General features: G+C 33.7%; 1 protein-coding gene across 1 annotated transcript in view; it reads left to right on the top strand.

Annotated features, from left to right (window-relative positions):
- Positions 1–1,491: 1,491 nt before the first annotated feature.
- The window catches only part of HDX (highly divergent homeobox), a gene marked incomplete at both ends in the record, with an annotated part of 129,605 nt that continues 103,147 nt past the window's right edge, over positions 1,492–27,949 (top strand). Inside the window, 2 exons of the mRNA XM_082609915.1 lie at positions 1,492–1,638; positions 6,908–8,026. Coding sequence (XP_082466041.1) covers positions 1,492–1,638; positions 6,908–8,026 — 1,266 coding nt within the window. The remainder of the gene's footprint in view (positions 1,639–6,907; positions 8,027–27,949) is intronic.

Below are 27,949 nucleotides of genomic sequence, written 5' to 3'. Positions count from 1 at the left end.
ATCTTCTGGCTCCTCTCCTGTCTGTAGCTGAACCACTTAGGAAAAGGAACCCCAAATAGCTCTGAAAACTGGCAAACATGATAGTAATATTGCTTTGATGGATATCGTCCCTACCCTCTGGCCCAAACATCCTTGAAAATTTGGTTAGGTTACAGATAAGAGGTTTACATTTCCACATTGCTGTACTTGAATGAGATCCCCTTCATAAAGTGGAGTTATTTGTTTCTGAATGTCCCTGCCCTCTCTCACATGTGATTTTCTCTCATCAGATCTCTTAACATTATATGGGAAAACGTTTGCATGGTCAAGAAAACAAGTCGTGTACAGATTTCACTGGATGGCTATGTGACTGTCTTTAATTTCTTTATGAAACTGCTTTATTGTTCAAAATATTCAAAAAATGGAAATTATTTTTTTTTATTTCCATGTCAATGTACTTAGTTGTTTACATACCCAGTATACTAGAGTGATTTCTGTTTGGTTTGGTTTATATTGTTTTAGTTGTCACTATTTTCCTAATTTTGAAGAGATTAATTCCTTGCAAAGGGTTTTCTTTCTGTCAGCTTTTAGGAATAACAATTTTAGTGTGACAGCCTTTAAGAGGAACCTGAAATTGCCTTTATCTAATTATGTGTTCTTCTTTATAAAATGCACTACTAGAATTCATCTCCTTTATGAAGAGTTTGACCTGCTTCTTATTTGTGAGATTCACAGAGTTGTTTTCCCTTAATATTAAACATCTTGCATATTGGCAAGAAGAGCAATGTGCTATTAAAATTTCTCTCGTCTAATTATGATGTTGTCGATTAAAAGTACTTAGTATATTTTTAGTAAACTATACATGATTTTTAATTTTGATTTATATACTACAGCTATTAAAATAATTATTTTGGTTAGTATTGGCTAAAGCAAATACATTTTCAGTCACTAAAACTTCCTGTTTATTTTTAAGCTTTAAAGAGAGATTTTGACTTAATAAATAAAATGAACCCCGTTATCCCAGAAAAAGAAAAAAATAAATAAACTCACCCTTTTGTTTCAGAGCACAGCTTTTGGCTGTAAGACATATGCCAGATGCCTTGCTTGACAAAGAACAGTGAGTGTGCCTGTTGATAATTGACCACCTATGGCTACTACCATATCACAATCTCTGGCTTTACTAGCCATAAATATTTATTTCAGTGAAAGAAACTTTTGCTCTCCATGCACTGACACTAACCAGATAAGGGATTTCCGCTATTTATTTTTTTTTTGTCTTTAGAGTTGACACTTTTTCTGAACAAATTCAATAAGTGTTCGCATTATGCATAATATTCATTGAGAACCTCTCTCCCTTTAGCACACAAATTATTGCCCATTACTGGGATTATTTCACTTAAAGAAATCTTACAGCTTGAAAGCATTGAAATTGTATCAAAAAACAGAAACGTGCAAATTCTACACAAACCCAAATTTTATTCAAATTTTCAGAGTATCTTCTTTTATTTTTAGATGAATCTACGTTCTGTATTTACTGTAGAACAACAAAGGATTTTACAGCGTTATTATGAAAATGGAATGACAAATCAAAGTAAAAATTGCTTTCAGCTCATATTACAGTGTGCACAGGAGACTAAGCTGGACTTCAGTGTAGTCAGGGTAAGTATTGAGGTCTTAAACTCTTGAATTTATAGCTTTGTATTACAAGTTATAATTGCTTAATATGAGAAAAACTATCAGGGTGTGAAGTCACTAACTATAAACAGCTTCATTTCCCTGGTATAAAATTACTATTTTTTAATAAATAGATAATCATTTAGTATGTATTTTTTTCTATAAATACCTTGAAAGCACTAAAACTTTTGCATTTTAAATATATCTTTTAAAAATCCCAGTCCTTTGAACTAATAGGTACCTTTAGGATTAGTTGCTGATCTCATGCTTGGTTTACACCTATAATTTATCTAGATATAACCCTCCAAACTGATATTAGTAAAACAGGCATTTACCAAGGGAGTTAGCATATTTTCTTGTTGTGTTTAAATTTTTTTAAGCAGGCATCTATGAATTTAGTATTTTTGTCTTTTTAGGAAAACCTATCCTTTTTATGAATATCTCTTCCTCCTTCTAAGTAAAATGTATGCATTTTAATGGGTTACCAAGTAAGGAACAAGAAATCCCTAGGGAGGAAAATTTCCTTTATCACAACCATTGTTATTCAGCTGTAAAAACCAGAGCTGCTACACATTTGGGAAAGGCAGTGAGAAGGTGATAGAGAGGAGGCAAGAGATAAACCTAACAGAACTAGTCACAGATTTTATAGTGAGTGCATAGGTCCTTTCATGATTGTCTGAACGTGCTACAAATCCCCCTGGAGCGAAACCTTAGGGATTCAAAGATTAGCAGCTTTCCCATCCTTGTCAGTCATTAGGCTAATTTGGTAAGAGAAGGACTTCTGTTTATTTTTCTGTTGGAGGAACTTTTAAAGACCCAAAGATAAAAATCTCTTGATAAGAATAATTCTTTGGAAAATCTATTTTTTAAAGACTGAAGGATATATTCACCTTCAAATAGGGAATTATGCCACCAGTTCTAGGAGGAAAATATCCAGGATATCTGTTTCTTGTTTGCTGAGATCAACCATCATACTCAGATTTTTGTAAGAACTAGAAATATCTCCTGTTGATAGCTCTAAATTCCCTATTTGCAATACCTTTAGTAAAACCTCGAGAAAAAAATTAATTGCCTTAGAAAAATTATTTTAAAATGTGTAATATTTCAAGTTGTTGAGTTTTCCATTTTATAAGTGCAAACTCATTATTTTTCTGCAATAACTTCTTTCTTTTCTTCTCTCTTATTTTACCATTACTTTAAAATGAAAAGTCTTCTTAGGCAGCTGCTTTGTGCACTGTGACCTTTCATATTTACAATTTGCTATTGCAATCTTCCCCCTAATAATTTACTTGATTGTACTTGAATATTGAGAGTGTTAAAGTACAAAGGTTTATATTTTGCTCCAAATGGTGTGAAATCTGTAACAAGTAATGGAAATGAAAGAAACTTTCTAGAACGTAAGCTTACAAGTAAAATGTTACATAAATTATAAGGAATGGTGTAAAACAGATTCATTCTCTCTTTTCTAGGAGAGTGTAAATTCTGCAGAAATTCAGTCTTTCTAATCTAAATTTCAACACAATTTTGGCGGCTTTTTCAGCCAGGGGAGAAGGGAGTTGTTTATAGACCCATTATTCCACAACCTCCCTTGCCCCTGATATACTGCTAGGTCTATATGTTTTACTTGAAAGACACCTTCCTTTATTATTTTTAATATAGTATTTGAGCCTAGTATTTTGCTAGGTCTACATGTTCTACTTCAAAGAGATCTTCCTTTATTATTTTAATATAGTATTTATTGTGTTTTTCCTCAAAAGAACTAAAATCCCACTGTACTAAGAACTTGATCCCAATGTGAAAAGAACTTAAAAGGTTAAAACATCCATGCAATATATGTATATATATATATATATATATATATATATATATATAGTGGGGTAAAGGAACAGGAAAACAAAGAAGGAAGTATAGAAAAAGGAAAAAGTCTGGAGACATTGACTTTCTAAAAAAGAACTGAAAAAGAATTTAATGGACACCAAGAATTGGTGACCCAACTTTATTGCCTTTCTTTTTTTTCTATGTAGTATCACTTTATTAGTTCCAAACCCTAAATGCTAATCATATCAATTTGATTCACCCATTTTTTCTCTCTCACCAATGAAACATTTGGAATGAGAAATTTATATCCTATAGGCATTGGTAAATTTTGGATCCTGTAACTGAATGACTTTTAGTAAAATTTAATTCAGTTACTGGTAACCTTTAGGTAATGAATTTTCTTTATTTTCAACATTTTAATAAAATATATATCTTAACTATATACTTTCCTACTTTACTTCAATAGAGACTATTGAAAATAACTGAACCTTTATTTTTGACTCAGAGTTTTACTATGGAAATCAATTATTGTACTGTGCTATGAGATAATAATGCTTACAACATGGTAAGGTATATGGAGTGACTTTCTCCTTTACTAAAGAACCCCAGACCATTTAATGATTTCTCACAACAATTCTCTTTTATTTTTCCTTTCTTCTCCTTTTTAGTGAATAATATTTAATGAACGTTCTTAGTTTTGGTGCTATCAAGGTGTTTTCAACAGCAATCACTATTACCAAAGCCCCCTCCTGCTTTGTTATTTCTAATTTACTGTAGATTACGATACCAGGTTTGGTAAAATTATGTGTAAAATAAGGTAAAGTGTGTTTTAAGATCAAGTGTTGTCTTTTCAGTAAAGTACATGGGTCTTGTGACATCTATATTGGCTGCATTCTGCACAAGTGAAGTTGTTAGATAGCTGAGTTTCATATTCATGTGATATTCATTTTACTATTGCACTTTACTTGTTTATGGGTACATGATATAGATATCTACTAAACTATATAAGTAACTATATATATGAACTATAAAACTGTAAAAGTAAGCCATAAATTTTCAGTGCACTAAGATCACTTAAAATTCCCGTGTTAAGGTAGGTATTGTGATGAGAACATGGTAGGTTGTTTGTTTTCTTAGAAATCTTGCCCAGAGTTTCTCATCAGATGTAGTAGATCTTGGGTTTAAATTTTACCAATTCACTATGCTTTCCCATTGAAAGTTTTAAAATATTGAATTTACAAACAAATGCATCATGCTTCCTATTCATATTTTTTATTTGAAAAGCCATAACACAGTGACTTATTTTGAATATCTGTAATATTCACCTTTTTGAACCATAAATTGAAATTATATATATCCCCAAACATTTCTTTTTATTTTTTAACATCTTTATTGGAGTATAATTTCTTTACATTGGTGTGTTAGTTTCTGCTGTATAACAAAGTGAATCAGCTACACATATACATATATCCAGCTAGTGGGAAGCAGCCACATATTTCTTTTTAAATATTTCTCTCGAGTATATACTTTGGAACCTTTTAGTTTTTCTCCCCTGCCTCCTTCTCTTGTGACATTTATATTCATTTGTCCCTCTGCTTATAATTCTCACTTCTGCTGTTTAGTAAAGCTAAATAAGAGTGAGTTTTAAATTCCCACAGCCTCATGTGAAGCAAAATGGAGCATCTCAGTTTCTGGAACATTTTATTAGATAAGTACTAATTATAAAACTAAAATGGCCAACAGAAGTGGCCAACTCCATTTCAGGAGCTTCTCACCATAGTGGAAGGAGAATGTTCTTTGAGGTCAAGTTAAATTGATTTTGATTCCTTGCTCTGCCAGTAGCTGACAGGATATCTTTCCACAAGCTAGTTAATATTTCTGAATCTCTGTTTCTTCATTTATACAATTAGAAAATAATACCTAACAAAGGAGCTAATATATATGAAAACACATAATGGGGATTCAATACATGTTAGCTTTTATTTATAGTATTATAACATTTAATGTTGTATATAATATAAATATGCATTGAAAATTGGATAATTTATGTGGTTTTCAAAAGCACATCACACAAAATTAACCAAATACGCTCTGCACCGTGTTTGTGCAAGGCTAGTTCATTTAATGTTTTCACTTATTTATTTTTTGAAATTCTTAATAGATTAATGTGTTTTGGTAGTTTATAATATGGTATGCATTTTGAAATAATTATAAAGTTTACTAATAATTTTATGGAACATAATATTTCTTATTGCATATTTTAAGAAGAATCATGATTCAGTGTAATAATACTAAGATTATGATAATAAATTACCCATATAAAAGTACATAGTTTGTAATTAAATTCTAAATGCCCACCACTGGTATTATTTTTATTAATTTTTGGTTTATAAAAGTAATACATATTCTCTGTATAAGATTTGGTAAATCGAGAAAAACATAAAGAAGAAAATAACTACCACAAATTAATGACAAACTGGGAAACATATTTGCAACTTGTGACGAAGTGCTGCTACCTCTAGTAGGAAATTGCTCTTATAAATCAATTAAAAATGACAAATACCCTAATATAAAAATTAGTAGAGGTAATCAGTAAGCAACTCTATCAAAGTAATATAGTAACCATAGAAACTCAAATCAAAACAGCAATTATATACCTTTTCTTAACTCCTGGGCTAGTAGAGACTACAAAAAGATAATGCAAAGTGTTGTTGAGGGTGTGGGGAAACCAGAACTCTTATACATTGGAGGGTGGTTTGAAAATATCAAAAAGCCCAGCAATTTTCCTTCTAAAGATGGCATTCTAATGGACCAATAGTACAAAGATGCATGCACAGTGAAGTGTTTTGCTATATGGTTTATAACAGTGAATATTTCTAAAAGTAATATAATATCTAGTAATATTAAATTAACCAAGTTTTGATATATTCATAGAAGTTGTTAAATCTGAAGATTTCTAGTGTATATTTCTTTAACAATACTATGATAATTTTCCAATGTCTTTAAACATCCTACCTCTACTATGTTTCCAGTTTTTCACTATTATACATAAATGTGATGAACATCTTTGCGTATAAACTTTGTATACATCTAGGATTACTTTTAGGATAAATTCCCAGAAATGAATTTACTAGGTCAAGGGATATAAACATTTTAGGTTTCTTGCTACATATTAATTGGATGGGTTTTGAGGAGAAGAAGAACAATAATACAATTCTATCAAAGTTACTAGATATTTATTATGTGCTGGTCCCTGATTATCTCTGAACTTATACTTTAGTTACTTTTTCTTTTATTGTATATATTTTTTTCTTTTAAATTTGTATAAGCCTTGACTTTATGACAAATGAGAATATAATTTATCACATAGAAATTGCTTTTTTCTTGTTTTTTGGTTAAGAACTTTTCCATAATATCATTTTTTTTATCCTTCCAGACGTGGGTTGGCAATAAGAGAAGAAAAATGAGTAGTAAGAATTCTGAATCAGGAGCAGCAACAACAGGAACTGTTTCTGGTACTCCTTTGGCAGCTCCACATGCTACAGTCAGAAATGTGGTTAATATTGCTCCACCCTCAAGCCAACAGTCTTCTTGGACATTGCCCAATAATGATGTCATTGTAACTGGTATATACAGTCCAGCCAGTTCATCAAGTAGGCAAGGGACAACCAAACATACAAATATACAAATTACAGAAGCACATAAAATCCCTAGTCAGAAAATAGCCAGTAAAAAGGATACTGAGTTTCAGTTGCACATTCCTGTTCAAAGACAAGTAGCACACTGTAAAAATGCCTCTCTGCTCTTAGGTGAAAAAACGATTATTTTGTCCAGACAGACAAGTGTGCTAAATGCTGGAAATTCTGTATACAATCACACAAAGAAACACTATGGAAGCTCTTCAATGCAAGGCTCTGAGTTGACAGTACCACAAAATCCATCTGTGTGCCACCAACCTTGCAAAATTGAACCAGTCGGAATTCAAAGATCATATAAGCCTGAACACAGGGGTCTAGCATCACATAACTTATGCGGGCAAAAGCCACCTATTAGAGACCCTTACTGCAGAACACAAAACTTGGAAATCCGTGAAGTATTTTCATTGGCAGTTAGTGATTACCCCCAGAGGATTCTGGGAGGAAATGCCCCACAGAAGCCTCCTAGTTCAACAGAAGGAACTTGTTTCTCCATTGCAATGGAGACTGGAGATGCTGATGATGAGTATGCCAGAGAGGAAGAGTTGGCATTGATGGGAGCACAGATACCAAGCTACTCAAGATTTTATGAAAGTGGCAGTTCCCTTCGAGCTGAGAACCAAAGTACAGTTTTGCCCGGACCAGGAAGAAATATGCCAAATTCACAAATGGTGAATATTAGAGACTTGTCAGACAATGTACTGTATCAAAACAGAGAATACCATTTGACACCACGGACCTCATTACATACAGCATCTACTACAATGTACAGTAATACAAATCCATCACGGAGTAATTTTTCTTCACATTTTGCATCATCAAACCATTTGAGGTTATCACAAAACCAAAACAATTACCAGGTAATGTGAATGTTTATTTTTTAAAGGTTTTATAAAAGTTTGTTTGGTGTAAAAAATTCTGTTGGTAATCAATTAGACTTGAGATCTGGGTCACTTAACTCATATTTTGAGGTACTTTGATTTGTATGCTTCTAAATAGTGGTTTGGGTCAACTCTTTAAAGAATCTTGTGCTTTCTTTGTCACGTTTAAAAATGGTGAGTCCTTTTCTTTCCATGGAATATAATAATTTTTATAACTTGGCAACTAACTCCTGCCATTTCAAATGGTTTTGTTCAGGAAATCCTAGCCTTATGGGAAGCATGGCATTTCCTATCACTAAAATAGGACTGAATTGGCTAGATTTATCCTCTTGAACATAGATTATTCCTGTTATGACTTTTACTTGCAGTTTGGGAAGATGTCACTAGATGAGTGGTGCTTTCCCTGGGTACATAGTCGGGCAACGGCAAGTCAATTATTTCTCTAGGCGACAATGGTTGAGAAGTCAGAGCCTGCAGTAACTCAGCCAGCTGTTTTTTTCTAAAAGTAAATGCTTTATTAAAACATTAAGTGCAACGTTAATCAAATTGTCTTTTTTAAAATGTTTAGAGAGCAGAGACACATTCAAAGTAAGAATTAAAGCAATTTTTGAACTGTGCAAAAAATAAGCATTATTTCTTTACTGTTTCACATATTCAGTTGTTTAGATATGCTTCAAATAATCTCAACAGTGAGGTATAAACTTACCTCAGAATATCTCTTAAGACCATAGATCTTCTTTATGAAAAAATCTGCTTTAGAAAATTTGAATAGCAAAGCAGGAATATTTGCCATTTTTTCTTGCTGCTAGCTAGACCCTTTAATTTTTTATCTGTATTTAAAATGCTTCCAGGCTATTATCAACCAATATAAGGAACCAACTTCTCTTGACTCCTTTTATCTTATAGCTCCCTGCTACAAAATGAAAAGCAATAACAGAGTATAGGAAGTATCCCTCTGGCACCTATCTCTAACAGAAGAGTACTCCATCATCATCATTAGTAGACATTTCTCATTAAGGATCTTTTCATTTTTCTGTGTTTGCTCTTTCCTAAAGCATGCTTAAAGTAACATTGAACCATACCTTTAAGATCCTCCCCAATGTCCCTTTTCATTCACCTCTTTTGTACTTTTTACCCCTTCAGCGGAGTTGTTCCTAATAATTGTAATAATAATAACATTTATTATTTGTTGAAGGCCTTGCATGTACTAGGCACCATCAGTAAATTTATATACCTGATCTCATTTAATCTTCATGGCGATCTGGTCATATAAGCATTTTATCCATGTTTTAATATCCTGTCTAGAATCATACAACCAATACATGACAGAACCAGGATTCCAACTCAGAAATATATCATGTGGGTTTTTTTTTCTGCTTTACCATGGAGCCTAACAATTTCAACTTCACTAGAATATTTGGAGCCTTGAGTGTGCAAAGTTTAAGTTTTAATTTTCCATAAACCGATTTCTCCCTAAAGGATAATTTAGCCTAAAAAGAAAACCTTTTTACAGTCTGCATCTTTTTTCCTGACAGAACTTTTAAAGAAATTAAAGAAACTTTTAAATGGAATAAAACTTAGTAATATTTTTTGGAAAAGTAATCTCTTTAAAGAAAGACAATCTGACATAATTTAGAGCATGGGCTTAGAGCCAGACAGACCTGGATTCAAATCTAGGCTCTGCTACTTTCTACTTGTGTGACTTCAGGCAAGTGTCATAACATCTCTGGGTAACAGTTTCCTTATTTGTATAATGCACTTAATAATATATACTTCACAGGAATGCTATAGATGAAATAACACAATCTGTGCAAGCCTCCGTATACATGCCCTGGCACATAAATTTTCTTGTACTTATGACATCATAGTTGGAAATTTAATGAAACTCTGCTAGTCCAGGTCTTCTTTACATTCCATTTCAAGTAAAATATTGCACAGCCCACAGTTATCACAGTGTGATTGAGGAAGAAATAGCTGTAGTGCTGGCTGAAAGAAGATTGGTGATCAGCTTTCAACCTCACGATAATCTATGTATTAAAAGTCCATATATTTCTATTTATATTATAACAGACCTCCTCCAACTTGACCTGAGACAGTATGGTAGAGAGTCTTTGCATAGAACTCTTGGGGCATCACTTTGCCCCACCTTTCTTTTTGGTTTGTTTTTATTTATATATTTTTTAATTGAAGTATAGTTGACACAATATTATATTAGTTTCATGCCCCACCTTTATTTTAATTAGTAGAGATTTTAGGGAACCAAGGTAGCCTGGGGAAGTGTAGTCCATGAAGACTAATGTTTTAGTCCATTTGGGCTTCTATTACAAAAATATCATAGACCGGGTGACTTGACACCCAACAAACATTTATTTCTCACAGTTCTAGAGTCTGAGAAGCCCAAGATCAAGGTGCTGGCCGCTTTAGTACTTGGTGAGTGCCTGCTTCCTAATTCATAGATCGCTATCTTCTCACTGAGTTTTCATGTGTCAGAAGTAGTAAGGGAGCCCTCTGGGGTCTCTTTCGTAAGGACACTAATCCCATTCATAAGGGCTCAATTCTCACAACCTAATCACCTCCCAAAAGCCCCACCTCCAATTGCCATTACATTGGGGATTAGGTTTCAACATATGAATTCAGCTGTGACCCAAACTTTCAGTCCATGGTAGTTATCCTCCAAGATTTTGATGGCATTCTATTACCAAGCTATATTATTAGTAGATCTGGACTTAGAAAAATAAAACCTATGACCATCTTGTCAACTTTCTAGCTATGAAACTATAAGCAAGCAAGCAATTCTCTTTAGTTTCCGACCCTGGGACTATAATATAACAGAGATATCTGCCTCTTCTCTCTGTTGTAGCAGGTATCTTCAAGCCGAGGTCCTATGCCTAGTGTATAGTCTAGTTGCAAGCTATATAGGTGACTGAGTACAAACTGAGGAAATCTATGAGGATGTTAAAGAGTTGAAATCAGCTCTGTTTTGGAGTCACTTTGGAATACCATATTACGAGTTGAAGTGATGATAAGGAAACTGTCAGGAGGTAACTATACTAGGATACTATAGCCCAGTTCTATTTCAAAATCTCTATGGGCTGACCTCACTCCTTTGGAGCTAGATTGCAACTGTATTGGTCTCAAAAGTGCCTTTCACTTTTCATATTATATCTATGTCAGCCCATCTTGAGTGCTGTGTTCATTACAGATTAATAATTGATGATAATCTATGTGAAGATATTGGGGCATTTTGGAAAACAAGTGCTATACATTCAGGATTTTGTTGTAATTATTATTGTTACTTAAAAATTAACTGCATTCCCAACTCTTGTGAACTTCTTAAGAACTTAGAAGTTAATAGACGTAGAGCACTTTGAGCTTTCTTTAAAAGCTACTAAATAAGTACAGTGTATCCCCTATCAGTGGAAGTACTTTGGTAGTACCCTCCAAATTTATTCAGTATTTGTGTGCTTAAGTTCACTTTTTAAATAAACATGGAAATTTAATAGTTGTAAAAACTTTAAACATCATGACATTCTAAACCAATACAAATGGTATTTTGACCTGAGGAAAGTGAGGGCCAGTAAGATAGACTTTGCTAAAATAACTCCCAGGCAAATAGTCAACTTTTAAAAAGCAATAGTAATCTGTGTTGAATAGGTGTAGTTAGCATGGATCATTTTTAAATGACTTTATTAAGATATAATTCACATAGTACAGCAGTCACACATCAGAAGTGTACAATTAAATAGATTTTAATATATTTGCAGCTCTGTTCAAGCAGTACCACAATTGAATTTTAGAACATTTTGTTACTTCAAAAATAAACTACATACTGATTAGCACAACAAATCCCCCATCCCAGTACTAGACAACCGTTAATCTTTCTCTATGGATTTACCTATTCTGAATATTATTATAAGTGGCATAATACAATATAAGGGTTTTTTATGGCTGGCTTCTTTCAGTTAGCATAATGTTTTCAAGGTCCATGCTATAGTATGTATCAGCACTTCATTATTTTACATTGCTCTATGATATTCCATTGTGTCTATATAGCATAAATTGTTTATCTATTCATTAGTTGATGGACATTTGAGTTGTTTACATATTGTCTATTATGAATAGTGCTGCTATGACCATTCATATACAAATTTCTGTGTGGAAATATGCTTTTATATCTCTTGGGTATATATCTAGGAGTGCATTTCTAGTTCATATTGTAATTCTATGCTTAAAGTTTTGAGGAAATGCCAAAAGTTTTTTCCAAAGTGGTTGTATCACTTTACAATCCAACCATCAATGTAAAATAATTCTAATTTCTCCACATGCTGACCAACACTTTTCATATCAGTCATTTGATTATAGCCAGTATCATGGGTGTGAAATATCTCAGGGAGGTCTTGGTTTGCATTTCCCTAACACCTAACAATGTTAACTCCCTTTTCATGTGCTTATTGGACATTCAAATATCTTATTTGTAGAAATGTCTATTCAGAGAATTTGGACATTTTGTAAATTGTTCTTTGAGTTGTGTTTAGATCTTCATATTCTCTATACTAGTCCTTATCAGATATATGGCTTGAAAATATTTTCTCTCACTCCATATGCTTCCTTTCCCTTTCTTGTGGGTATTGTTTAAACACAAATTTTAATTTTGATGAAGTCCAATTTATCTATTTTTTTCTGTCATTACTTGTGCGTTTGGTGTTGTATCTAAGAACATATTATCTAAGCCAAAATAACAAAGACTGACTCATATGTTTTCTTCTAAGAATTTTATACTTGTATCTCTTATATGTAGGCATTTCAGCTGTTTTGAGCTTGTTTTTGTGTATGATATGAGGTAGGAGTTCACCTTGATTATTTTGCATATAAATATCCAGCAGTCCCATCATCATTTGTTTAAAAGATTATACTTACCCCATTGAATGGTCTTGTCATCTTTCTCTAAATCAATTAATCATATGGAAGAGTTTATTTCTGGACTCTCAGTTCTATTGTATTGATATATATGTTTCTTCTTATGCTGATACAACACTGTTTGCATTACTGTACCTTTGTAGTAAGTTTTGAAATTGTGAAGTGTGAGTCCTCCAAATGTCTACTATTTTATTCTAAATTATTTTAACTATCCCTTAAATTTGCATATGAATTTTAAGATCAGCTTATCAATTTCTGCAAAAACAACAGATGGAATTTTGATAGAGATCATGTTCGATCTGTAGATCAATTTGGGGAGTATTGCCATATTAATAATACTGTGTCTTCTGATCCATGAATATGGTATGCCTTTCCACTTATTAGATCTTCTTTAATTTACTTTAACCATGTGCTGTACTTTTCAATTGTCTTGCACTTATTTTGTTAAATTTATATATATAACTTTTAACATTATTATTTTTTTTTCTTTTTGCGATATGCGGGCCTCTCACTGCTGTGGCCTCTCCCGTTGCGGAGCACAGGCCCCGGACGCGCAGGCCCAGCGGCCACGGCTCATGAGCCCAGCCGCTCTGTGGCATATGGGATCCTCCCAGACCGGGGCACGAACCCGTATCCCCTGCATCGGCAGGCGGACTCTCAACCACTGCGCCACCAGGGAGGCCCTTAACATTATTTTTAATGGAATTTCTTTCTTAATTTAATTGTTGGATTGTTCATTGATTTTTGTACATTGATCTTGTATCCTGAAAAAGTACTGAACTAATCTATTAGTTATATTAGACACTAGTGGATTTCTTAGGGCTTTATTTATGTAAAATCATGCCATCTACAAGCACAAATAGTTTTACTTGTGTAAAAACTTACTGCATTTTCTTTTTCTTGACTAATTGCTAGAACCTCCAATCCAATGCTAAGTAGAAGTAGCAAGACATCTTTCTCTTTTTCTTAATCTTAAATGGAAAAAAATCAGTGTCTCACAATTAAATATGGTGTTACCTGTGGTGTTTTTGTAGATGGTCTTTATCAGGATGATAAAGAATAAAAGACCCCTTTTATTCCTGGTTCAGAGTGCTTTCATCATGAAAATGTGTTGGATTTTTGTCAAATGCTATTTCTGTATCTAAAGAGGTATATTCATGTGCATTTTCCATTTATTTTTATATTAATATGGAGCATTACATTATTTTTTTTCTTTTCATTTTGTTTTTTTGGTATTTATTTTGCATATATTTTTTCAGTTTTACTCAGATATAATTGACATACAGTACTGTGTAAATTTAGTGTTCAGCATAATGATTTCATTTACATATATTGTGAAATTATTACAAAGCAATAAGTCTAGTTAACATCCATTATCTAATGTATATTTTTAAAAAAGAAAATGAAAAACAATATTTCTTTCCTTGTGATGAGAACTCTTGGGAACTACTTTCTCAACAACTTTCAAATATACCATACAGCAGCAGCGTTAACTATAGTCATGACACTGTACATTATATCCCTAGTACTTATTTATCTTATAAGTGGAACTTTGTACCTTTAGATCACCTTTGTCCAATTCGACTACCCCACTTCCTGCCTCTGGGAACTGCAAAACAGATCTCCTTTTCTATGAGGCTGATTTTTTTTTGTCTGTTCATTTGTTTTAGATTCCACATATGAGATCATACAACTAATTGTCTTTCTCTGTCTGACTTATTTCATGTAGCATGATGCCCTTGAGGTCCATTCATGTTACTGCCAATGGCAGGATTTCATTCTTTTTTATGGCTGAATAATATTCAATTATATATATATATTTTTTTTTTCACAACTTCTTTATCCATTAATCTGTTGATGGGCACTTAGGTTGTTTCCATGTCTTGGCTATTGTAAATAATGCTGCTATGAATATGATGGTGCAAATATCTTTTCAAGTTAGTGTTTTCATTTCCATTAGATATATTCCCAGAAGTAAAATTGCTTGATTATATGGTAGTTTTATTTTTAAATTATTGAGGATCCTTAAGACTGTTTTGTGTAGTGCAAGTACCAATTTACAGTCCCACCAATAGTGTGCAAGTTTTCACTTTTATCCATGTCTTTGACAGCATTTTTAATCTCTTGTCTTTTTGATGATAGGCATCATAACAAGCATGAGGTGATATCTCATTGTGAGATTAATTTGCATTTACCTTATGATTAGTGATGCTGAGCACATTCCATATACCTGCTGGCTATTCATTTATCTTCTTTGGAAAATATCTATTGATATTTTAATTGGATTATTAATTCAGATTATTTGTTTTTTGCTATTGAGTTGTATGAAAATTTTTATATATTTTGGATATTAACCCCTAACCAGATACATGGTTTGCAAATATATTTTCTAATTCCATAGATTGTCCTTACATTTTATCAATTGTTTCTTTTGCTGTGCAGAAGCTTTTTAGTTTGATGTAGTTCCACTTGTCTATTTTTGATTTTGTTGCTTGTGCTTTAGGTGTCATATATAAAAAAAATCATTGTGAAGATCCATGTCAAGGAGATTGTTTTTCTGTTTTCTTCTAGGGGTCTTATGATTTCTAGTCTTATATTTAAGTCCTTAATCCATTCTCACTTAATTTTTGTGAGTGATAAAAGATAGTGGTTTAGTTTCATTCTTTTGCATGTGAATATCCAGTTTTCCCAGCACCATTTATTGAAGAGATTGTCTTTTCTCCACTGAGTGATCTTGTCTTCATAGTTAAATATTAGTTGAACATATATGGATTGGTTCATTTCTGAGTTTTTGATTCTGCACCATTGGTCTATGCATCCATTTTTATGCCAGTACCACACTGTTTTGATTACTATTCCTTTTTTCCTTCCAGTTTTATTGAGATACAATTGACATACAGCACTATATATGTTTTAATGTGTACAGCTTAATGTTTTGACTTACATACATCATGAAATGATTGCCATCATATCATATAGCCACAGATTTAAAAAAAAAAGAACAGTGTTTTTCCTTGTTATGATAACTCAGGATTTATTCTCTTAACAACTTTCATATATAGCATACAGCAGTATTAATTATATTAATCATGTTGTACATTATATCCCTAGTTCTTATTTATCTTATAACTGGAAGTTGGCACCTTTTTTACCACCTTCATCCAATTCTCCTTCTCCCCTTCCCTGACTCTGGTAACCACAAATCTGATCTTTTTCTATGAGCTTGTTTATTTGTTTGTTGAAGTATAATTGACATACAACACTATGTGAGTTCCAGGTATAAAACATAGTGAGATGATATTTCCATACATTACAAAATGATCACCATGATAAGTCTAGTTATCATGTCACCATATAGAAATGTAATAATATTACATTATTATTGACTATATTCCCCAAGCTGAACATTTCTTCCCCATGACTCATTTATTTTGCAACTGGAAGTTTGTACCTTTAACTCTCACCTATTTCACTTATTCCCCACCCCCCACAGCAACCATCTGTTTGTTCTCTGTCTCTATGGCTCTGTTTCTGTTTTGTTATGTTTGTTCATTTGTTTTGTTTTTTTAGATTCCACATATAAGTGAAATCATGTGATATTTGTCTTTCTCTGTCTGACTTATTTCACTTAGCATAATGTCCTCTAGGTCCATCCATGTCACAGATGGCAAGATTTCATTCTTTTTTACGGCTGAGTAATATTCCAGTGTGTGTGTGTTTGTGTGTGTGTGTGTGTGTGTATCAGATTTCTCTTTATTCAATCATCTATTGATGGGCACTTAGGTAGTTTCCATACCTTGGCTATTGCAGATAATGCTGCAATGAACATCGGGGTGCATATATATATTTGAAATGTTTTTGTTTTACTCAGCAAAATACCCAGAAGTGGAATTGCTAGATCATATGGTAGTTCTATTTTTAATATTTTGAGGATCCTCCATCTTGTTTTCCATAGTGATTACTGTAGCTTTTTAATATAGCTTGAAATCAGGGAGTGTGATACCTCCTGCCTTGCTCTTTCTCTGAATTGTTTTAGCTATTTGGAGTATTTTGTGGTTCCACATGAATTTGGGGATTATTTTCTACTTCTATAAAAAATGCCATTGTAATCTTGATAGGGATTGCATTGAATCTATAGATGGCTTTGGGTAGTACTGACATTTTAATGATATTAATTTTTCCAATCCATGAACACAGGATACTGTTTCACTTATTTGTGTCTTCTATTTCTTTCATTAATGTCCTGTAGTTTTCAGAGTAGACATCTTTCACCTCCTTGCTTTAATGCATTCCTAAGTATTTTATTGTTGTTGTTTTTCTTTAATTTACTTATTTATTTATTTATGGCTGTGTTGGGTCTTCATTTCTGTGCAAGGACTTTCTCTAGTTGTGGAAAGTGGGGGCCACTCTTCATCATGGTATGCGGGCCTCTCACTACTGCAGCCTCTCTTGTTGCAGAGCACAGGCTCCAGACCTGCAGGCTCAGTAACTGTGGCTCACGGGCCCAGTTGCTCCACAGCATGTGGGATCTTCCTAGACCAGGGCTCGAACCCATGTCCCCTGCATTGGCAGGCAGATTCTCCATCACTGTTCCACCAGGGAACCCCTATTTTATTGTTTTGATGCTATTGTAAATGGGATTATTTTCTTTTTCAGATAATTCAATTGTTAGTGTATAGAAATGTTACTGATTTTCATATGTTAATGTTGTCTCAGTCTACTTTACTGAATTCATGGATTAGCTCAAACAGTTATTTGGTGGACTCTAGGATTTTCTATACATAAAATGTTGTCATGTGAAAATAGAGCCAATTTTATTTCTTCCTTTCCACTTGTGATGTATTTTATTTCTTTTTCTTGCCCTATTACTCTGGCTAGGACTTCCAGTACTAGCTTGAATAAGAGTGATGAGAGTCAACACCCTTGTATTATTCCTGATCTGAAAAGCAAGGCTTTCAACCTTTCATCATTGAGTAAAATGTTAGCTGTGGGCTTTTCATATATGGCCTCTTTATGTTTAAGTGTGTTCCTTCTATATCTAATTTGCTAAAAGTTTTTATCATGAGAATTCTGATGTCACCCATATGGCAACATAGGTTGTTCCTGACTTCACTTCCCCTCACAACAAAAACAACTAACAAGAACTGACAACTAACAACAGCTAGCAACTCAAGAATAAGACACTACTGAGAGAATCCTTGAACATGGAGATAAGGATGAAACATCCTGCTGCACCACAGAGACCAAGACAGACTGCATTAGAAGGGTAAGAGAAGGAGTTACATATTGACTGCATTGTCTCTCACCCAGGCCAGCACAACATCATGTGGACAGGTCTCGGCTGAGCCTTTGGTTCCTCCAGTGGGAAGAGAGAAAGTAGGGGGACAACCAGCCCAACGCCAGCATTGTTCAGCACTTTGCAGGAGCAACTACTCTGCAACATGGACGTTCTCAGGGGAATCTATGAGGCTTGACCAATGGGAATCTAACTGTGATTGGGGGAGGGGCTTGCAAAAACCAACATACAGATTTTGGAAGACTGCATTCATACTTGCAAATATGATAGTATATTTGCTATATAGTAATCACAACCAGCATCTTTGCTCATATGAAGGACCAAATAGTAATCCCACCCAGCAGCTCTGCTTATCTGCAGAACCAAGTTGGGGCTGCATTCTGACCATGGAACATGGCGGGGTAAAGATCTGCCTGATTTGGATTCTCAAAGAGGAGTTTTGTGGACCCACCTGCTGTGGAGAGTGCCTTCTGTCCCCGTCTGACCATAAGGGCTGGTGACAACTCTTGGAAGCTGTGAGGCTCAGCAACACTTGAGCTAGGAGGTGGGCAGATAGAGTCAATAGTTGGCACAACAGCATCAGTGGTCCTGTTCAGTAAGGGAACTTGGGGTATGGGTTGGCTTTGGTTAAGACAACAAACAAAGAGGCTTTCTGACCTTGGAGATGATTCTTTTGCTTAGCCTAGGCAGAAAAAAATATTTCACAGCCCCACCCACTTCTGAATATAACCTTCAGTCCAACTGAAGAGGGAACCTAACCCAGTGCACATGAGAAGGTATATAGCCCATCCAACAGCCTGCTTACAGTGTAACTTAAATAGAGAGCACAGTCATGGCTTTCTCCATCTGCAGAAGAAAATCTGGAGCCCTGTATGGCCACAGAAACATAGTCTTGCCTGATTTTGGTCCTCAAACAAGGTGATATACAAATCATGGTGCCTTTTCTGATGCCCTGACAAGGCAGGGAATCAAATTCATAGCCATGTTTATACTGGAATATAAATCCCAGCCCTAAACACTTAGTTAACCTGTACAAAGAGTCAAAGCAACTGTAGAGCACTTTCTATAGCCTCACATAGGCAGGAAACCAAGCCAGCAGTTCTATCCAGCTACTATGAACCAGTGTCACACACCCCTATCTCTCTCCTCAGAGCTCTTGGACAGTGACCTTGCCCAAAAATAGACCCTGATAAAAGTGCCACTTGCTCAAGGACATTACCAGCAGACATGCCCAGAAATCCAACCTGAGTTGATGGGTGAAGAACTATCTCTGCCAAAGAGAAACTTTAAAGTCTGAGATAGGAAACCACTTACTCAAATGCACAGATACCATCTTAAGGAATCAGGATCACTAAAAAATTAGGTAAATATGACATCACCAAAGGAAAATAATATAGCTCCAATAACTGACCCTAAAGAAATAAAGACCTATGAACTGTCAGAAATAATTCAGTCATCATCTTAAGGAAGTTTAGGGTACTATGCAAACCACAGAGAAACAACTTAATGAAATAAGGGAAATGATGTATAAACAAAAGTTCAATGAGGAAATAACAACCATCAAAAAAAAAAAAAAACCAGAAATCCTAGAGTTGAAAAATAAAATAACTGAACTGAAAAATTCAGTAGAGGTTAAAAAAATAGATCTGAAGATGAAGAAGGAACATTTAATGACCTGGAGGACAGGACAATGGAAATTACCCAGAGAAGCAAAAAGAAAAAACAATGAAAAAGAGTAAAGAGAGCTGATGGGAATTATGGGACATGATGAAAACGAAATATTCACATCATGAGAATTCCCAAAGGATAAGGGAAAGAGAAAGGGACAGAAAATATATTCATAGAAATAATGGTACAAAATTTTTGAAACCTGAGGAAAGGAAAGGACAAACAGAGGCATGAGGCCCAAAGAATCTCAAACAGGTTGAACCTGATTAGGACCACAGTAAGAAACATTATGATTCAATTCATGGAAGTCAAAGGCAAGGATAGAATTTTAGAGCACAAAAAAAAGAGAGTAGTTATATAAAAAAGAATACTCATACAACTATTCGTGGATTTTTCAACAAAAACTGTTCAGGCCTGGAGAGACTGGGATGACATATTCAAAACATTGAAATAAAATAAGTCAACCAAGAATTCTATACCAGCAAAGATGTCCATCTGAAACAGAGGAGGGACAAAGACTTTCCAGAACAAATGAAAGTCAGTGGAGTTCATAACCACCACACCTACCTTACAAGAAATGCTAGAGTTCTTTGAGTGGAAGTAAAAATACACTAATTAAGAACATACATAAAAATGTAGCATAAATCTCACTGGAAATATTAAATAAATAGTCATAGTTATAGTCTGCAATATGGTAATAGCAGTGCATAATTTATTTACAACTAGTTTAAAAGTTTAAAAAAATAGTCAAAGTAAACATAACTGCAATAATATGTTATTAGTTGCACAATATTAAAAAACTTGTAAATTGTAACAACAACAACCATATGAAATGTAAAGGGAAAGAGAATTAAAAGTGTAAAATTAAGAAATTCTATTAAAGTTAAGTTTATCAGTTTAAAATAATGTATTATATATTTAAGATATTTTATGTAAGCCTCATGTTCAACACAAGGGTAAATCCTGTAGTAATTACACAAAAGAACATGATAAAGAATTCAAAGCATGCTGATATCAAATGAGACAAAAACACAAAAAAGACAGCAGGATAAAATACAAGGTACAAAGGATCTACAAAATATTCAGAAAACAACTTTGAAAATGGCAATAGTAAGTGCTTACCTATTAATAATTATTTTGAATATAAACAGAATAAACTCTTCAATTAAAAGACATGGAATGTCTGAATGAATGAAAGAACAAGATCCAATGATATGCTGCCTACAAGAGGCTCACTTTAGGCTTAAAGACACACATAGATTAACAGAGAACGGATGGAGAAAAGACATTTCAAGCAAATAGTAACCAAAAGAAAACAAGGGTAGCAATACTTATATCAAACAAAATAGACTTTAAAATGAAAATGGTAAAAGGAGACAAAGAAGGTCATCTAATGATAAAAGGGTCAATCCATCTAGAAGATAGAACAGTTGTAAATATGTATGAACCCAACATTAGAGCATCTAAATATATAAAGGAAAAACTAACAGAGCTAAATAAGAAATAAACAGTAATAAAATAATAGTTAGGGACTTTATACCTCACTCTCAACAATGGATATAGCATTCAGAGAGAGAAACAATAAGGAAACAGTGCACATGAACAATACTATACCAAATAAACCTAACAGACATATACAGAACATTCTAACAACAGCAGAGTAGACATTCTTCTCAAGCACACATAGAACATTTTCTAGGATACACCATATGTTAGGCCACAAAGCAAGTCTTAGCACGTTCAAGAAGATTTACATCATACCAAGTATTCTCTGACCACAATGGCATGAAACTAGAAATCAATAACAAGAGGAAAACTGGAAAATTTAAGAACAAAATTAAATTAAAACAATCTCCTGAATAATCAAAGAATCAGAGAAGTAATTAAAAGGGAAATAAATTACTCAAGACAAACTAAAATGGAAACACAACATACTAGCACTTGTGGGATTCAGCAAAAGTAGTTCTAAGAGGGAAATTCATAGCAATAAGTGTCTACATATTAAGAAGCAATTAAGATTTCAAGTAAGCAATCTAATTCTATGCCTCAAGGAACTAGAAAAAGAAAAACAAACTGAGCAAAAGGTAGTAGATGGAAAGAAATAATCAATATAAGATCAGAAATAAATGAAATAGAGGACAGGAAAAAATAGGAAATATTAAAAAAATCAAGAGATAGTTATTTGAAAAGTCAAATGATTTTGAGAAACCTTTAGCTAGACTACACAAGGATAAAAGAGAGAGAAACCGAATCAACAAAATTATAAATGAAAAAGGAAACATTACCATTGACACCACAGAAATACAAAGGATCATGAGGCTACTAGGAACAAGTATACACAAAAAATTGCACAACGTAGAAGAAATGGAAAAATTCTTACAAACATACAACTTGCCAAGACTGAATCAGGAAGAGATAGAAATCTGAAAAGATCAATTACTAATAAAATGATTGAATCAGTAATCAAAAATCTCTCAATGAATAAAGGCACAGGACCATTTGGCTTCTCCAGTGAATTTTACCTAACATTAAAAGAAGCATTAACTCCAATCTGTCTCAAACTCTTCCAAAAACATCATAGAGTAGAGAACACCCCCAAACTCATTTTAAGAAACCAGTGTTGTCCTGATACTAAAACTAGAAAAAAGATACTGCTGGAAAAGAGAACTGCAGGCCAATATCCCAGATGAATATAAATTCAAAAATTATCAATAAAATAATAGAAAACTGAATTCAGCAGTATATAAAAATTATGATTCACCATGATCAAGTGGGATTATCCCTGGGATGCAAGGATATTTCAAAATATCCTTGTTCAACATATTCAACAATTATATTCAACATATCCTATGTTCAACATATTCAATGTATTTAACATCAATATGTTGGTGTTAATCAACATATTGTTACCACACATTAATAAAATGAAAAAATAATCATGTGAACTTCTCAATAGACACAGAAAAAAACATTTAACAAAACTGAACACACATTCATGATAAAAATATTTGTTAATTTAAAATGAAGTAAGTTAAATTATTTAATTTTTTAAGAGACATACATCACTGTATAAGTTTAAGGCTTAGAACATGATGGTTTGATTTACATATATTGTGAAATGATTATTGTAATAGGTTCAGCTAACATCCATATTCTCAAATAAATAGAATAATAATATTTCTTATGATGACAACTCTTACGACTATTTAACAACTTACATCTTTATAATACATCAAAGTTAGCTATCATCATTATGTTGTACATTACATCCCTAGTATTTATTTATCTTATAACTGGAAGTTTGTAACTTTTGAACACCTTCCTCCATTTCTCCCTCCTCCCACATTCCAACTTTGGTAAAAACAAGTCTGATCTCTTTTTCTATGAATTTGGTGATTTTTTTTGTAGTTTCCACATATAAGTGAGATTATACAGTATTTCATTCTCTGACTTACTTCACTTAGCATAATGCTTTCAAGGAACCTACATGGTGTTACAAATTATATGGTTTCCTTGTTTTTATATTTATATGGCTGAATAATATTCTATGGTATATATATATATATATATATATATATATATATATATATACACCACACCTGCTTTACCGATTCATACATCAATGGACAGTTAGGTTATTTTATTTTATTTTTTTGAAATTAATCTGTAATTTATTTATTTTTTAACATATTTTTGGAGTATAATTGCTTTACAGTGTTGTGTTAGTTTCTGCTAACAAATTAACAAAGTGATTCATCTATGTATATGCATATATGCCCATATCCCCTCCCTCTTGTGTCTCCCTCCAACCCTACCTATTCCAACCCTCTAGGTGGTCACAAAGCACTGAGCTGATCTACCTGTGCTATGCAGCTGCTTCCCACTACCTATGTATTATATATTTGGTAGTGTATATCTCTCCATGCTACTTTCTTACTTCATCCTAACTTACCCTTCCCCCGCCCCATGCCATATCTTCAGGTCCATTTTCTAAGGTTTTGTCTTTATTCTTCTCCTGCCCCTAGCTTCATCAGAATCATCTTTTTTAGATTCCATATATATGTATTAACATACAGTATTTGTTTTCCTCTTTCTGACTCACTTCATTCTGTATGACAGACTCCAGGTGCATCTACCTCACTGCAAATAACTCAGTTTCATTTCATTTTATGGCTGAGTAGCATTCCATTGTATATATGTGCCACAACTTCTTTATCCATCCATCTGTCAATGGACAATTAGGTTGCCTCCATGTCCTGGCTAATGTAAATAGTGCTGCAATGAACATTGTGATATATGTCTCTTTTTGAATTATGGTTTTCTCACGGTGTATGCCCAGTAGTAGGATTGCTGGGTCACTGGTAGTTCTATATTTAGTTTCCTAAGGAACCTCGATACTGTTCTCCATAGTGACCATATCAATTTACATTCCCATAAACAGTGCAAGAGGGTTTCATTTCCTCCACACCCTCTCCAGCATTTATTGTTTGTAGATTTTTTGATGACGGCCATTCTGAATGGTGTAAGGTGATACCTCATTGTAGTCTTGATTTGCATTTCTCTAATGATTAGTGGTGTTGAGCATTCTTTCATGTGCTTGATGGCAATCTGTATACCTTCTTTGAAGAAATGTCTATTTAGGTCTTCTGCTCATTTTTGGATTGGGTCGTTTGTTTTTTGATATTGAGCTGCATGAGTTGCTTGTATATTTTGGAGAGTAATCCTTTGTCACTTGCTTCATTTGCAAATATTTTCTCTCATTCTGAGCATTATCTTTTTGTCTTGTTTATGGTTTTCTTTGTTGTGTGAAAGCTTTTAAATTTCATGAGGTTCCATTTGTTTATTTCTGGTTTTATTTCCATTTCTCTAGGTGGTGAGTCAAAAAGGATATTGCTGTGATTTACATCATAGACTGTTCTGCCTATGTTTTCCTCTAAGAGATTAATAGGGTTTGGCCTTACATTTAGGCCTTTAATCCATTTAGAGTTTATTTTTGTGGATGGTGTTAGGAAGTGTTCTAATTTCATTCTTTTACATGTAGTTGTCCAGTTTTCCCAGCACCACTTATTGAAGAGGCTGTCCTTTGTCCATTGTATATTCTTGCTTCCTTCATCAAAAATAAGGGGACATAGGTGCCTGGATTTATCTCTGGGATTTCTATCCTGTTCCATTGATCTATATTTCTGTTTTTGTGCCAGTACCATACTGTCTTGAATACTTAGCTTTGCAGTATAGTAAGAAGTCATGGAGCCTGATTCCTCCACCTCCAGGTTTTTTTTTTTTTTCTCAAGATTGCTTTGGCTATTTAGGATCTTTTGTGTTTCCATACGAATTGTGAAGTTTTTTGTTCTAGTTCTGTGAAAAATGCCATTGGTAGTTTGATAAAGATTGCATTGAATGTGTAGATTGCTTTGGGTAGTATAATCATTTTCAAAATGTTGATTCTTCCAAGTCCAAGAACATGGTATATCTCTCCATCTCTTTGTATTGTATTTAATTTCTTTCATCAGTGTCTTATAATTTTCTGCATACAGGTCTTTTGTCTCCTTAGGTAGATTTATTCCTAGGTATTTTGTTCTTTTAATTGCAATGGTAAATGGGAGTGATTCCTTAACTTCTCTTTCAGATTTTTCATCATTAGTATATAGGAATGCAAGAGATTTCTGTACACTAATTGTGTATCCAGCTACTTTACCAAATTCACTGATCAGCTGTAGTAGTTTTCTGATAGTGTCTTTCAGATTCTCTAGGTATAGTGTCATGTCAACTGCAAAGAGTGACAGCTTTGCTTCTTCTTTTCCAATTTGGGTTCCTTTTATTTCTTTTTCTTCTCTGATTGCTTTTGCTAAAACTTCCAAAACTATGTTGAATAATAGTGATGAGAGTGGGCAACCTTGTCTTGTTCCAGGTCTTAGAGGGAATGGTTTCAGTTTTTCACCATTGAGAATGATGCTGGCTTAAGGTTTGTCATATATAGCCTTTATTATGTTGAGGTAGGTTCCCTCTATGCCTACTTTCTAAAGAGTTTTTAACATAAAATGGTGTTGAATTTTGTCAAAAACTTTTGCTACATCTATTGAGATTATCAAATGGTTTTATCCTTCTGTTTTTTAATATGGTTTATCACACTGATTCATTTGCTTATATTGAAGAATCCTTGCATTCCTGGGATAAACCACACTTGATCATGGTGTATGATTCCTTTAATGTGCTAGTGGATTCTGTTTGCTAGTAGTTTGTTGAGGAGGTTTGCATCTATGTTCCTCAGTGATATTGGCCTGTAGTTTTCTTTTTCTGTGACATCTTTGATTGACTTTGGTATCAAGGTGATGGTGGCCACATAGAATATGCTTGGAAGTGTTCCTCTCTCTGTTGTATTTTGGAAGACTTTAAAAAGAATAGGTGTTAGTTCTTCTCTAAATGTTTGATAGAAGTTAAATGTGAAGCCATCTGGTCCTGGACTACTGTTTGTTGGAAGATTTTTTTTTATTCATTATTACATCTTTATTGGATTATAATTGATTTACAATGGTGTGTTAGTTTCTGCTTTATAACAAAGTGAATCAGTTATACATATATATATGTTGCCATATCTCCTCCTTCTTGCATCTCGCTCACTGCCAGCCCCCGTATCCCACCCATCCAGGAGGTCACAAAGCACCGAGTTGATCTCCCTGTGCTAAGCAGCTGCTCCCCACTAGTTATCTCTTTTATGTTAGGTACTGAATATATGTCCATGACTCTCTCTCATTTTGTCACAGCTTACCCTTCCCCCTCCCCATATCCTCAAGTCCATTATCTAATAGGTCTGTGCATTTATTTCTGCCTTACACCTAGGTTTTCATGATATGTTTTTTCTTAGATTCCATATATATGTGTTAGCATACAGTATTTGTGTTTCTCTTTCTGACTTACTTCACTCTGTATGACAGACTCTAGGTCCAACCACCTCACTATAAAAAACTCAATTTCGTTTCTTTTTATGGTTGAGTAATATTCCATTGTATATATGTGCCACATCTTCTTTATCCATTTATCCACTGATGGACAGTTAGGTTGTTTCCCTTTCCTGGCTATTGTAAGGAGAGCTGTAATGAACATTTTGGTACATGACTCTTTTTGAATTATGGTTTTTGAATTATGGTATATGCCCAGTAGTGGGATTGCTGGGTCATATGGTAGTTCTATTTGTAGTTTTTTAAGCAACCTCCATACTGTTCTCCATAGTGGCTGTACCATTTCACATCCCCACCAGCAGTGCAGGAGTGTTCCCTTTTGTCCACCCCCTCTCCAGCATTTATTGTTTCTAGATATTTTCTTGATAGCCATTCTGACCGGTGTGATATGATATCTTATTGTAGTTTTGATTTGCATTTCTCTAATGATTAATGATGTTGAGCATTCTTTCATGTGTTTGTTGGCAATCTGTATATCTTCTTTGGAGAAATGTCTATTTAGGACTTCTGCCCATTTTTGGACTGGGTTCTTTTTTTTTTGTTACTGAGCTGCATGAGCTGCTTTTAAATTTTGGAGATTAATCCTTTGTCAGTTGCTTCATTTGCAAATATTTTCTCCCATTCTGAGGGTTGTCTTTTGGTCTTGTTTATGGTTTCCTTTACAGTGCAAAAGCTTTGAAGTTTCATTAGATCCCATTTGTTTGTGTTTGTTTTTATTTCCATTTCTCTAGGAGGTGGGTCAGAAAGGGTTTTGCTGTGATTTATGTCATAGAGTGTTCTGCTTATGTTTTTCTCTAAGAGATTGAGAGTGTCTGGCTTTATATTTAGGTCTTTAATCCATTTTGAGCTTATTTTTGAATATGCTGTTAGGGATTGTTCTAATCTCATACTTTTACATGTACCTGTCCAGTTTTCCCAGCACAACTTATTGAAGAGGCTGTCTATTCTCCACTGTACATTCCTGCCTCCTTTATCAAAGATAAGGTGATGATATGTTCGTGTGTTTATCTCTGGGATTTCTATCCTGTTCCATTGATCTATATTTCTGTTTTAGTGCCAGTACCA

The sequence above is a fragment of the Mesoplodon mirus genome, assembly GCF_964341445.2.
Source record: "Mesoplodon mirus genome assembly, chromosome: X".
Lineage (NCBI taxonomy): Eukaryota > Metazoa > Chordata > Mammalia > Artiodactyla > Ziphiidae > Mesoplodon > Mesoplodon mirus.
Note: the sequence above shows the minus strand (reverse complement) of the source record. Positions and strands in the feature narration are given on the sequence as shown.